The 14,737-nt window shown below is 47.4% G+C and overlaps 1 protein-coding gene across 16 annotated transcripts; it reads left to right on the top strand.

Annotated features, from left to right (window-relative positions):
- Positions 1–962: 962 nt before the first annotated feature.
- Positions 963–9,295, top strand: LOC109757105 (uncharacterized). Of its 16 annotated transcripts, none has more exons than XR_002231459.4 (7): positions 977–1,666; positions 2,590–2,654; positions 2,833–4,748; positions 4,868–5,015; positions 7,331–7,426; positions 8,560–8,633; positions 8,831–9,295. XR_002231459.4 is itself a non-coding variant. In XM_020315943.4 (5 exons), the coding sequence occupies exons 1-5, from the start codon at positions 1,338–1,340 to the stop codon at positions 8,847–8,849; spliced, it is 675 nt and encodes a 224-aa protein (XP_020171532.2). In that variant the 5' UTR covers positions 964–1,337; the 3' UTR covers positions 8,850–9,295. The 16 variants fall into 16 exon arrangements, 3 of the variants coding, with proteins under 3 accessions (XP_045090720.1, XP_020171532.2, XP_040259812.1); XR_012204867.1 differs by having other exon boundaries at positions 6,853–7,426; XR_012204871.1 differs by having other exon boundaries at positions 5,657–7,426.
- The last annotated feature ends 5,442 nt before the right edge of the window (positions 9,296–14,737 follow it).

Below are 14,737 nucleotides of genomic sequence, written 5' to 3'. Positions count from 1 at the left end.
AATGGTACTATTTCTGAAGGAGCATTTGAGCCCGGGATTAGAAGTGCACTTTCGATGTGTTTCTTTGTTTGCCACACTCCGGATTGAAATAGTACTAGATTACAGTTACCAGACAGGCCCCACACCTTTCTCCCCAATCTCGTGTAACCCTTGCCGTTCAGGCCTAAATATGTTTATGAAGTTAAATCTCAGATTGTGCACAATACTCTCATATATACACCCTCCTGAAGATCTACAATTTTTTTTTTGCATTCCTTCATACGTACTATACTATTTATTTCAGATAAGAATCTAAATACTTATGAGTGAAGACTAAACTTTTAATAGCTTGACCAACTACGAAGGTTGGCCCTTCTCGGCCTGTTGCGGAGCGTGTGATATTTGTATTCTCCGACTCTGTTCGCTCGGAATTGAGCCGTTCTACAGGTCTTCTCTGACGTTCGCTTCTTCAGGGCGTCAATTTGCTACACAGAACACGGTCGTCGACGTCTTCTGCTTTACATCTGCGACTTCTCGAACGCTGCTTTCACAAGCTCTTGGGTTTAAAAAGGTTTGTTCCATTGAGACGGAGATTTAGAGGTTACCACAAGTTTTGCTCACGGTGCACCGTGGGTGGATGCAGATGGAAGAAAGACTTCGGCACCCCAAAATTTGGATGTTTGTTTTAATTTTTGTAAGAGTGTTTTTGAAAGTGCTTGTACTATTTAATATAAGTCCTTCGTCCATTTCGCAAACGAAGGAAAACTAAGTAGCACAAAAGAATAAAACTATGGAAAGAGAAGACGAGAGATTGCGTGATGAAGCTGGAGACCGGAGGAGGCGGGAACTCCCCGCTCACACAGCACAGTGATCTCTAGCTTGCAGAGCATGGAAAGGCCCATCAATCGTGGGGATTCCCCAGTTGCTGCAAGAAATAAAAGGGGGGGGGGGGGGGGGGGGGGTAGCGCGCACACTCACTCAGCCTGCCCTGCATCTGCATGGAAGTGGAGGTGGAGGTGGAGCAAGAAGAAACAATAATGCATCCACCTTTCCGTCCGGCTTTACTTGGGCCCCAACTAACTGGCCTAAGCTAGCCAGCTCTACTCCACTCCTCCCCTCTCCGGCCTCTCCTCCTGGTGCAGCACCAAACCGTATATAAAAGACCGCTCCACCTCCCATCTCCAAACCAACCCGACCATCCAACACAAGACAAGCTAAGCTGCCTCTCATCACCTTCTCCTTGGGTTAGATTGATAGCTAGACTAGACACACGCTACATTGACTGGTCTGATAGATAGATAGATAGATAGATAGATAGAAAGATACAAGGATCCATTAATTTCTGATTATTAATAGAGATGGAGAAGGTGATGATGAGCAGGAAGTCGGGTGACTGGAGTTGCAGGTCGTGCCAGTACCTCAACTTCTGCAAACGGGACGCTTGCCAGCGGTGCGACGAGGCTAAGCTGGGCGCCGAGCGGCCGGACTACGCGGCCATGGGCGGCAGCTGGGAAGTCAAGCCCGGCGATTGGTACTGCGGCTGCTGCGGCGTCAACGACTACGCCAATCGCGCCAGCTGCTTCAAGTGCAGCGCCGCAAAGACAGACTCCGCCGCCGTAGCGCACAACTGGGGGTTCAACGCCGCCGGCCAGGCCGGCTGGAAGGCCGGCGACTGGATCTGCCCCAGGTTCGTCGTCTGCCTCGGCTCCTATCTCTACTTTTAATGAAGCAGTGGGTGAATAGTCTTCACGGTTTTTTCGCTGGTTTTTTCGTCACCTACCCCACCCCACCGGTTTAGTTTCGCGTCATCCTCACACACAACAAAAAAATTTGAACGGATCAGAACTTTCCATTCTGGCGCAAGTTATTAAGAAATGTCTTCATGTGAAAGAATCAATCTCTAAAGACCAAATCTAAATTAATTAACCTTACATTAAATTGCTCGATCACATTAATTAGGAAACAAATCTCTACTCTTAATGTCTGAGTTGGTGAATAACATCCACGGTTTATTTTCGCTAATTTTTTTGGTCCCCGTCTCACCATCTCCCTCATTTTAAATTTTTTCTCCTTCGCAACTAAAACCGAATCGCGTCCGATCCTCTTTTCATTTATTCGTGCTTACTTTGGTAGGTGTCGATTGAATTCAATCGTGTAAATATTTGGTAATTAAGAATTCAAAAATAATATCATATACATGGGACCAGCTTCCAAACAAATCACCTACCTTTTCATTTATTTTTTTCACCGATCCCCTTCCATACTTAGCTCCTTCGAACACGCACTAGACGCGCTTATCTTTTCTCCTGAGCATAAGTCGTTCGTTCGTCATCCTCAAAAAAAGACCAAACGTGAAAACCTACGCAGGACCTCCCTCCCGGCTCCCGTGATCCCTAGCTAGCCCGCGCTCATCCCCTTCTACACCAGCAGCCGCCGCCCCCGCCCCGCACCCCTTGCCCTCCCTCCCTACCTTTTCCCAGCCGAGCGCCCCATCCACCTAACACAAAGGGCAACGCCGCGGCTGGGCAGTCCAGGAGGCGAGCGAGGCAGCGAGCAAAGTTTTTCATGGATCGATCGATACATGTGTGATTGCGTTTGCCTCTTCCTCAGCTGGCTGATCGAGCCTCCTCTACGTGCCCTCCCTCGGCCCCTCGGCAGCTCGTCGCCGCAGGCAGGTATCCACACGTGATGCCTATGCGCTGCACGCCATTCCTCTCTGCAGGTGCCGCCATGGCCGTGTCATGGAGCTCGCCGCCGCGCCTTCCAACGACGCCCTGCGTCCAGGTCATCCAGATCCTGATTTGGGCGTTTGTTTTTTTGCCCTTGTTTCTGATTTGGGCGATTTTTTTCCAGGCATGGCGAGGGCGCTAGATGGCAGGAACGGCCGCATCAAGGAGGCAGCTAGGGACGGTGGCTCCAGGGCTCTACACGCCGTTGCCAGCCACGGGAGGATGCCGTTGTGTGTTTACCTGCTCGAGAAGCATGTTCAACGAAAATGTCAACGAACCTTTGGCCATAGCTTCTTCCTCTTCTCACAACAAGTGAGTTCTCTCTCCACTAGCATATGTGCTATCAGTAATCACCGCTCTAGAATTCTGAATATATTTCTATATGATATCCAGCCGGTAATCGTGCAGGCTTTTGTCTAAAGTTTTTTCTTTTGCAATTTGCAATGTACAAAGTTTGAATATTACAGAAACTGCTGGCATCTAATTTTCCATCATATTATATTTTACGCATAAGTTTTGTATCTCCTTTCTATTGAGTAAATGGTGAATAGATCCTTTTTGTGAATTAAACATAATTCAGAGATGATAATGACTATGTAGCTTGCATTGCATGTATGGTGGTGTATCTATTGAGCTGGAGAATATTTTAGAATTCATTCACTTGCAGCGATGGCAATGACCAACACAGTTTTTTCGTTTTCTGTTTCGTTCCTACGTTCTGGTTGGTACCGGTGTAGATTTTCTTCCTCAATAAAATACATAGAAGTAGATCGGATTGGTCACAAATATCTTACTACTTCAGCAGCAGTTATGTTTTTCCAACTGAAATCATTTTCCTTGCTAGGCGCTAGCTATACCTGACAACAGGTAAGAGACGTGTTGTTGGCAACTCACCCTTAGTTACAGTTGAGGTACTTGCACAAAAGACGCGTGAAAATGTTTGATTTTAACATTGTTTTACCGTATGCTTTGATTTCATCGGGAAAGAGGAGAAGACGAGAGGAAGAGAGTCCCTAGGGGTAAGTATCGCCGAGCACAACAGGTTGAAACAAAAATACTGAGATGGTGTTGAGAACAGAAAATAGGAGAAATAGTCCAATGTTTTACACAAAATGTTGTGACACATGCACATGACATAGATATTTTAATCAATATCTCATTTAATGAACTAATCAAGAAAGACAAAAAAATAGATTGACTCATGATGAAAAATATGTTCGGCTTGATTTGTACTATCAATTTTTGTCGCAACACAGTCATAAGTCGCATGTGACGTTCACATTGTGAATTGAAATGATGTTTTGATTAGTGTCTTAGTTTGTTGTTTCATGGTAGCACGGGCATTCACCTGTGTTAGTTTTTCATCTTGAATGGAAGTAACTTTGTGTTCTAATTGATTGAGCATATGAATTTATGAAGTATTGGTTGTGTATGCTAATTCTGACGGATGGAATCCTTTGCTTTATAGCATCATGCACTAATATCTCTACCCCTAATGTCTCAGTTGGTAGAATAGTCTTCACGAATTTTTTTCGTCCCACCATTTTGGTCCGGTTTTTTCGTTGGTTTTTTGTCCCCACCCCACCCCACGCAAGCACCCCAAAAAAAACAACCCGCACAAACACCGATCCTATCGATCCCCTGGAGGACATGCAGCCACCGTCGTGTGATCTTCCTCACACAGACGCACGAGATCGCCGCCGCCGACCTCACAGAGAAGACGCCGCCGAATCTTGTACACGTACGAGATCGCCAGATCCCTAGAACGCCGCTGATCTATTCACTACATCGACGGAAACCAAGCGCTACACTAGAAACCAGGCCGATCCCAGAGCGAGAAGAAGAAGGAGAAGAGGGTCTCCATGGCTCATCAGGCGTCGGCGGGCAGCGATGACACGCGGCTGCGAAGGTGTTCGTGGATGGCCTGGCGTGGAAGATGAGCAAGGAGGGTGTGCACGACCAGTTCGAGCTCTTCGGCGAGATCCTCGAGGCCGTCGTCATCGCCAACAAGGGCACCGACATATCCAAGGCCGCGGATTCGTGAGTACCCACCCAAACAATTCTCTCTTCCCCTCATCATCGATTCATGTTCAGTAGTTAATTCTCTTGTTTAATTCAGCCCCGTTAGTTGATGCTATGCCTAGATGGATGCTTGGCAGGTTACATTTTGGGAGGCGGAGGCGGCCATTAGGGCGTGCTTCGGTCCGTATCGGTGATTGACGACCGGAGGACTAACTGCAACCTCGCCCGCCTCAGGGTCCAGAGGTCCAAGGCCCCACAACCAACTGCCTCTGCATCCATATGCTGGTAATTAATTAATTTGATGCTTTGATTGTTAGTCATTGACCATGACCAAGAATCTATCAATTAATTTGATGCTTTAGTTAACTTGTAATTTGCTAAATTATTATTGGTTAAGCACCGTGTATGTCTTCGTTTGATTGTTAGTCGGTGACCATTACCAAGAAGCTAGCTAGGTGTGCGTGCATGCCACACACATATATCAGTTGTTGCAGTTTAAAATCATCTACCAACTCTCTTTTCAAATAAAAAAATCTGCCAACTTAATTAATCAATCATGTCGGATTGTAGACGCAGTGACCAGACAATGCAAAGTTCCTGTTTAGTTTGACATAGTTAGTAGAAGGTTTAGTGTCAATCTAGATTTGCTATGACTGATTTGAAAACTATACTGGTGTTATAGATTTGCTAGGACTAATTAATCTGTATGCACGGCTAATGCCCTTTTGATGTTTTTCACTGTCGAGATTACGCTTTTAGAAAATGTGTTTGTTTTGTTTTGTGTTAAGCTACAACAAAATATGATTTGATTGCACTCTGGACAATCTTCAAAGAGATGCTAATTCTCCATGATTATTAACTTGACGTCCGAAATTAAGTTTGTCTGTCCTATTGTGGTTTATTTCAGTTGTGTGTGGTAATTGCAGCAATCAAGTTACCAAATCTGAAGCATTTTAGCAAGGCAACGGTACATGTGCTCTTTTGGTGGAAGATGAAGCTTTTGTTGGTAATGTGATGTTTTTTCTGAAGAAGACTGACAACCCTGCATCATGAGATCGCCAAAGTCCAGTCTCGTTTCTACTGGGCAGGCGACAACGATAGATAGAAACACCATATGGTCAGCTGGACGGACATCTGCAAGCCTCGGGAGTAGGAGGGCTTGGGATCATGTGCTTTAAGCACATGAACATCGCCCTACTATCCTGCTTGCTTTGGCGGATTGCCCAAGGGCAAGGTGGCCTCTGGTTAGACATTATCCGAAATAAATACCTTCGTGGACAGCCAACTTGCCTTCTGCCAGAGAACTGGCGGCTCCCAGTTCTGGCAGTCGGTCATCCAGCTGCTCCCGGTGCTTTGCATCGGGACATCCATCTCGGTTGGATCTGGAGCTACGACTCTGTTCTGGTTTGTCCGCTGGGTGGGCGACTCCCCCTTCGCTGTGCGCTCCCCCGACCTCTTCTCCATCGTCGTAGATCCTAGGATCTCGGTTGAGAGGGTCCTTATTGACTTAGGGTGTCTCGCCTTCCGGAGACCATTTGGGCCTCTGGAAACTGCCGACTGGCAGGAGCTGCTTGACTGCATTGCCCTCCACAAGCCACAGGTTGACGCTGGCCCGGATTCTGTTCGGTGGCGCCTAGAGCCGTCGGGACAATTCTCCACCAAGTTCCTCTACCGGGCTATCGCCCCCTCCTCCGCCCCACCTCCCCTCACGGCGGTTTGGCATGTCCGCCTTCCCCTGAAGATCTGAATCTTCATGTGGCAATGGATCCGCGGACGGATTCCGTCTGGCGTAGAGGTCCGCAAGCGCAATGGCCCCGGTACCGGCCTTTACCCGCTTTGTGGCGTCCCTGAAGACTCGAATCACATCTTCTTCACTTGCTTGTCCGCCCAATTTCTTTGGGGCTGTTTTCGTGAGGTGGTTGGTGGCAACTGGTGCCACACCAATTTCCCCGACATGTTCGCTGAACTCCAGGCCTCCTTCCCGCATTCTCGCCACATTAGGTGGCTGGAGATTGGGACTCTTGCTTGGACCCTCTGGACGATCCGCAATAGATTTGTGATCTAGCGCATTCCGCTTCAGCGTGCTACTGACGCTCTCTTCAAACTGTCTGGTTACTTGCAGCTCTGGCAGCCGCTTAGCCGCCCCAGGATCGGGACGCCATCTCTGCCTTCATCGCCGACCTCCGCTCGATGGTCGTCCACTTATCGCCGCCGCTCCCTCCGCCACCTCCCGAGCCGGATTAGGGGTCGGGTCCCTCCCCGGCCCCATTTTGTGTTTATTTTGGGCTTGTTGAGGTGTGCCCTCAGCAAAACCTTTTGTACTCTGTCTTGTGAGACTTGTGTGTGTGTGGTGTGAACCTTCTTGTGTACTGGTGCTATGTGGCGGTTTGCTTTATTTATAAAGCAGGGCGAAAGCCTTTTTCGGTTTAACTCAAAAGACTGACAATTAACCATGGAAAAGTAGTGCATCATGGAAAGTTCACCACTAGAAAAATCAACAGAGTCTACAGCTAAGAGAGATAATTTTAAAATTTCTTGTTACTTACAATTCCTGTATTGGGTTAAGAATGTAGTGCTTACGGTGCATATTGTATATATAGTATTTGGATGATCAGATGGGTCTTCTTCTACATGGTGACTATTAACGCAAAAGGATTGCACTTCTATCTCAACCACTACATTTGGTTACTCAGATTGTAAGTTATTTTGCATATCTGCTGTCATCATACTTTTACTTTCCATTGTGTTGATGTAGAGGTACGAACAAAGCTACAAAGTGATAAGGGCACATAGTCTACTAGATTTGTTACACTCTTCTTGGCAGCCAACGAAATATCTTTATTTGAACCATAATCCGTGCAAAACAGATTTGGAGTATGCATTGTCCCTCTTAATAGCTCACAAACTGGTTTATGGGTACCATATCTTAGCAACACACATCAGACTGAAACGGACATTAGAGTGTTACTCCATCTTTTCGAAAAATACAGTGTGTTGTTGAACCTTGACCGTAAATTTCTCTTTGTTGCAAATCATAAGAAGGTGTTACACAAGTACTATATTATTATCACACTGCAATATTTAGCAAGACTGCATGCTATTTATACAGTATCTTTTCTAACCCTTTTTTATTCCAAGTCAAGTGATTGATGGGAGGGAGGGAGGGAGGGAGGGAGAGAGAGAGAGAGAGAGAGAGAGACGGACAGAGGTGGCAACCATGGACTGGGGTTGCAGAGAGAGTTGAGAGTTGTTGGACAAAGAGATAGATGTTGAGTGATTTATTATTGATAAAAAAAGTAAACTGAACAAGAAATCTATAGGTATATATTAGCTTGATTAAATCTTCATACTAATTATATAGTGCTTGTGCAGGATGGTTATGAGATGAGAAATATATTTTTGTATTATAGATACCATCCAAATGAAGCTAAAGGCAGCAGTCCTGACCGGAAATATCTTAAGCGCATCATGTAGACCTTAATTGTAACATATAATATTGCTCTCTACCTATACATAATCAAGTTACATTGCAGTGGACTTCAATTATTTTCCAATTGTCGCAGGCTATTTTTTCTATATATGTGAAATATGATATACATTATATGCATAATCAGAAGAAAAAAATACATGTGAAATTTGATATGCGTTCTATTCATAGGTGTAATCAAAATAAATAAATTAAAAACCCGTGGCAACGCACGGGCATTCTACTAGTCTACCTAGCTAGCTAATCGGTTATGCTCCACTAGTGCCTAGATTAAAGCTAGCTTTCCAAGGAATGTGCATGCATGAAAAGAAAGAAAATTAACCACGTGTTTTGGCGATGCAGACTGGATTGTACCGTGCAAAACTACGCCAACAGAACCAAATGCTTCCGCTGCAATGCGCCCAAATCATACTATGGTAAACTCATCTACTGTGAATTCAACCCATCCCACGGCACATTTACACTTCTTCTTGTTTGCGACGAGGGCACATATATTGACACCTTTTCTTTTTGCGATGATGGCACATATTTACACCTGACAGTGGCAAACTGGTCTGGTGCTGTATGTGATCTCATCTAATCCAATACTTTTATTTGTTTACTTCCTTTGCAGGTTAAAAAGACAGGCCTGAAAAGAAAATTAAAAAATGGAAGTATTATTGGTGCAATGAACAATCACGAGTCCTCAAGGATTTTTCCTTTTTTTTTTCTCCTAAAGAAAAACCTTCGCCAACCCGAGGGTTTAGTCATGGAGTCCTGCTACACACGACAATTTATGCACGATGTTTGCACGACGAGACAATCAAGCCGTCCATGCATGCAGCAGACGGCAGCACAGCGTTAGTCATGTGGAAGAGGAGCGGTAAGCCGCCGCTCAGACTCAGAAAAGGGAGATAAGTGGGCACAAGCGTGTACGTGTGCGCGTGTTTTTGGCTGAGGACCAATATCCGATTTTCCTTTTTCAGTAAAAGAAAGAGAAAATTCCAGTTTGGCTTCATTTGTACGTGCACCAACTTTTGAGTGAACTCCTGTGTGTGTGAGATTAATTGTTCCTAATCATTAGACTGTTGCTGCGCATGCAGTTCCATTCGCCGATATCTATACATATATAGATGCCTTGCTTGTGCCTGCTCATTGCTTAGGCCAACTCTACCGCGCGACCCCATTTTATCTGGCCCCATCCGTTTGGGGTAAAAAGAATAAATCGGGCGGCTCAGCGCGCGACGGCTCGGACCCATCTTGTCCGTTTTGTGTCCGGGCCGACCCATTCGAGCGCAAACTTGTGCCTGGTTTGGGTCGCGACGGACGGCAAACGGACGCGCGCTCGTCCGCGTCAGGGCCGCGTGGTAGACGGCCACCTATCTTCCATCTGCCAACATCAATGCGCATGGGCGGGTGGCCCACCTGTCATCCGGTCATCGAACGGTCGCCGTCCTTCTTAAATGGGACCCGTGAACCGGTCGTCGTCCTCGCTTCCCACTCCGGCCCCTCTCTGCCCCCTCGAAAGCCGACACGCCCAAACCCTAGCCACTCCCCGTCCTTGAACTCGCCGGCCGGCCGCAGCCATGGGGCTATGGAACTACGGCCGCAAGGGGAAGCACGACCGCGAGGACGGCTCCTCCTCGGGCCGCCGCCGCGGCTCCGTGAAGAAGGAGGAGCCCGCGTCACCGCCGCGCTCCTCCCGTCGAGCCCCGCGCCGGCCCCCTTCACCATCGCCCCTAGGCCCGCCGGCGAGCGCGACCTGCAGTACCTCAGCGCGGACGTGTGCCGGCGGTACTGGGAGACGAGGACGCCGGTCCTGTGGAGCGACGTCCACCTCCCCAACGGATGGCACCTCCGCGCCGACCGGGTCCCGATCCCGCCGGTGCCGATGGGCGGCCGTGTGCGCCGCGATGAGATCGAGCGCCGCCGCCGCCTCCTCCCCGATGACATGTACGCCCCCGACTCCGTGCTCTGGGACACATGGCTCCAGGACGAGCACGACACGCGCCGCGCGTCCTACTTCGCCGGCACGGTGTCGGGGCCGCCGCGGCCACGTCGAGAGGTGCGCAGCCTCACGCCCACGCCGTCGCCTTCCCCGTCTCCGTCACCACCTCCACCTCCTCGCATGACAGCGGAGGAGGCCCGGCTCATGCAACGTGTCATGGAGGACTCCATGAACACGCACGACGAGCGCCAATGGGACGACTTGGAGGAGGCGCTGGCACTCTCTGCCGCCGGCGACGTCGCCTTCCCCGAGATGGAGATGGTGGCCGTCAAGAAGGAGGAGAGGAGGGAGGAGGCAATGGAGGAGGAGCCGGTGGCCACGTTCCACCCCGGCCTGGTGGGCCAGCAATGGAGCTGGTCGTGCACCGCGCCGGAGATGGCCGACGCCGTGGGGGGCGTGAACTGGTGCCCCACGCCGCCGCGGTCACCGGAGCGGGAGGCCTCGCCACGGGAGGAGGTGGTGCAGGCACCTCCGGCCTTCCAGGCCGCCCCTGTGTACCACGCCGGCGGCCACTGAAGACGGCGAGGGCCATGGCATCGACGGGCGCGGCTGGAGCGCGCGGTGGCGTTTTTTTTAATGTTAATTATGGCAAGTGAACTGCTAAACTGGACCGTTTTGTGGCCGTGGCCCCCTAACTAAGTTTTATGTTTATTAAACTGCGCTTATTTACTTTTTTTAGTCATTTTATTTATGTTTTTTTGTTTTTATAAATCATGTCCAACGTGATTTAGGGTATGGCCGTGCGGTGGACGCACGCACGACCCAACGGATAAGACCAGATACGAGCGAACCCATCGGCGCCTCAGAGAAACAAAATCCGGCCAAACCAAATGTCCATTTAAGATCGTGCGGTGGAGTTGGCCTTACGGCATATGCAAAGCGGCCGGGGATGCAGCCAGGGAGCACAGAGGCGACAGCGAATTCACCCAGCCACAAGCGAATGTTTCTTCGAAAACCTTTTAGTCGCCGCGCGCGCGAGATAGAGAGATTCCGGGAGTAATCATGGCCCTGCTTTACTCGAAAAAGCGAGACTATCGAGATGCACATGATTATTACCACTTCAGTCTCAAATGCCACGCCAGCACCACATACATACATACTCACAGACTACATATATACATGTGGACACGCTGCTGCATGCCCTAATAGTAGAATAGAAGAGAAAGAAAATCAAATATAGATTCCCTTGTATCAAAATAAAAGACGTTTTGTGACACTGTGGTGTCAGAAAAACGTCTTATATTTTGATACGGAGGGAGTAGCTTGGTATGTAAGTTTTTTTTTTGACAGCTGCTTGGTACGTAAGTTTATTATGTACTCCCTCTGTAAACAAATATAAGAGTGTTTAAATCACTACTTTAGTGATCTAAACGCTTTTATATTTCTTTACGGAGGAAGTAGTTAATTAGTTTTTCGCTAACATGTTTATATATGTAACTTAATGGTCAAAGCTGCACGGTGTAAAACATGTCTATATCTAAAACATGATGGACGGTGTGCGTGTATGTGAGCACATCTTCTCAAGTGTGTGGGGGCGAGAGAGCGAGAGGAAGGGGGGTCACCAAGCATCAGAATATATATCATGGTATTCTCTACTGCTTGGTGCTTGCCTGCACAGGTTTTGGTTAGCTGGTCTTTGGCCGCGTGACCTTACTAGTGGTGACTTGCTTACCCTGAGCAAAGCCGACCTGTGTGTGTGCGCGCGCGCGCGCGCTTCTTTTTGTCTCTTGATTGGTGCAGGGCCAGCAAACAGCCTGAACCATTTGCTCACTCATCATGCACACCTTTTTACAATCCGACATGTGTACAGAACATATATTCATTCCCTCCCAAGCACCTCCACAACAATAATCAGATTCTATGGAATACCAGTAGCAGGCCCACATAACTAGTATACCAGGTCAAATGGTAGCATCATCACTGACGATACCGGTGTTACATGCTCTGGGATCCAAATAGCAATGAAATATGAATTGAAGCTTCTCTGGAATGGATGAATACTTCGCAGAGTTTGAAATGAAATGGTAGGATGGTGTTTCACCAGATTATGGAGGAACTGCACCATTTCTAATGAGGATGCAAAACCTGAACGTTGTGATATACTACTGATATTCACTTCTTAACTGACTATCTAGAAAACGAAAAGCTAGGGTGCTGCTTCTATGCAGTTTAGATTCCACGATGTCATCATTTCCTCTATCTACAACCTGATCCAGCAAAACACACATCAGCTATTTTGATTTCTAGATTCTTCCTCGAATTTTCTCAAGAGCAGCCATGCCACGGACAAGGAAAAAAAAAGACAAAAATCCAAATTTGCGAACGGAGTGGGCCTCTTCGTTGACTTGCAAGCACATCAGAAGTATTATACTCCAGATTTCAGTGTGTACTATTGTTCTCAACTAGTGATGATATTGACATGGTGAATTCTTCTCCCAGCCTCCAAACTTACATGCGTGCTCAGTGACACTCAACTGCAAACAACTACCACTGGCAAACTAGAAGAGGAACAAGGACTAGCCTGAAAGCATATCATGATCTGATTGTGCTTGCGCACTTAAGGGTCGTCCTGACCAAGCATCCAGCAGGTCGATGCATTTCTTGAGCCGCGGGTCGACACGTTTCTTGAGCTGCGGGTGGTCATCAAGCAAGATACCAACAAAGTCATCCTAATATTTTCACTAGCTCTAGCCTAAATGTCTCCAGATTCTGGAAGGGGGTCTTAACCGTCATTAAATACATTAAATCTGGACATAGATGGCAGATTGAGATGGGGCTAAAGTTAGATTTTGGGAAGATACTTGGTTTGGTACTTCCCTTTTATTTGTTGAGTGTTGGGATCTTTACATTATATGTAATGAGTCGTCTTTTTTTTTGAAATGGAGGTATACCCCCGGCCTCTGCATCATGATGATGCATGCGGCCCTTTTATTAAAAATCCAGAAAGTATTATCACAAAGGTCTTACAGCTCGCAAACGGAGCAAAACAAAGCACATAAAACTGAAAAATACAATCGGACAAAGACAACCGGTACGGTGATAATAAGGACAAGCTCTCTAGACTCCTATCCTGTTATGCGAACGCCATCCGAACCGGTTGAATATAGCCCGAGCCACCATCTCCCATTGGTTGCACCCAGTAACCAAAGGCTCCCTGGAGTTCATAGGAGTGAGCAAGGACCACGTACGGATTCAAGCTGTAGCTCTGAATATAACCTGCAAAAAAGTTAAGTTGTGTTGTCTGGTAAAAATCATATCATTTCTGCAGTTCCATATAGCCCATAATAACGCACATATTGAAGGAAATATGCCCTAGAGGCAATAATAAAGTATTATATATTTCCTTATATCATGATAAATGTTTATTATTCATGCTAGAATTGTATTAACCGGAAACGTAATACATGTGTGAATACATAGACAAACAGAGTGTCACTAGTATGCCTCTACTTGACTAGCTCGTTAATCAAAGATGGTTATGTTTCCTAGCCATAGACATGAGTTGTCATTTGATTAACGGGATCACCTCATTAGGAGAATGACGTGATTGACTTGACCCATTTCGTTAGCTTAGCACCCGATCGTTTAGTATGTTGCTATTGCTTTCTTCATGACTTATACATGTTCCTATGACTATGAGATTATGCAACTCCCGTTTACCGGAGGAACACTTTGTGTGCTACCAAACGTCACAACGTAACTGGGTGATTATAAAGATGCTCTACAGGTGTCTCCAAAGGTACTTGTTGGGTTGGCGTATTTCGAGATTAGGATTTGTCACTCCGATTGTCGGAGAGGTATCTCTGGGCCCACTCGGTAATGCACATCACTATAAGCCTTGCAAGCATTGTGACTAATGAGTTAGTTGCGGGATGATGTATTACGGAACGAGTAAAGAGACTTGCCGGTAACGAGATTGAACTAGGTATCGAGATACCGACGATCGAATCTCGGGCAAGTAACATACCGATGACAAAGGGAACAACGTATGTTGTTATGCGGTCCGACCGATAAAGATCTTCGTAGAATATGTGGGAGCCAATATGGGCATCTAGGTCCCGCTATTGGTTATTGACCATAGAGGTGTCTCGATCATGTCTACATAGTTCTCGAACCCAAAGGGTCCGCACGCTTAAAGTTACGATGACAGTTATATTATGAGTTTATGTGATTTGATGTACCGAAGGTTGTTCGGAGTCCCGGATGTGATCACGGACATGACGAGGAGTCTCGAAATGGTCGAGACGTAAAGATTGATATATTGGACGACTATATTCGGACACCGGAAGTGTTCCGGAGAAGTTTCGGATTAAACCGGAGTGCCGGAGGGTTACTGGAACCCCCCGGGGAAGTATTGGGCCTTAGTGGGCCTTGAGGGGAGAGAGAGGGCAGCAGCCAGGAGGTGGCGCGCCCCCTCCCAAGGGGAGTCCTAGTTGGACTAGGAGAGGGGGGCGCAGCCCCCTTTCCCTCTCCCTCTCCCTCTCTTTCCTTCCCCCCTTCTTTCCTAGTAGGACTAGGAAAGGGGAGTCCTAC

This window comes from Aegilops tauschii, chromosome 3, assembly GCF_002575655.3.
Source record: "Aegilops tauschii subsp. strangulata cultivar AL8/78 chromosome 3, Aet v6.0, whole genome shotgun sequence".
Lineage (NCBI taxonomy): Eukaryota > Viridiplantae > Streptophyta > Magnoliopsida > Poales > Poaceae > Aegilops > Aegilops tauschii.
The sequence above is the reverse complement of the archived record's forward strand: the minus strand, read 5'-3'. Positions and strand labels throughout refer to the sequence as shown.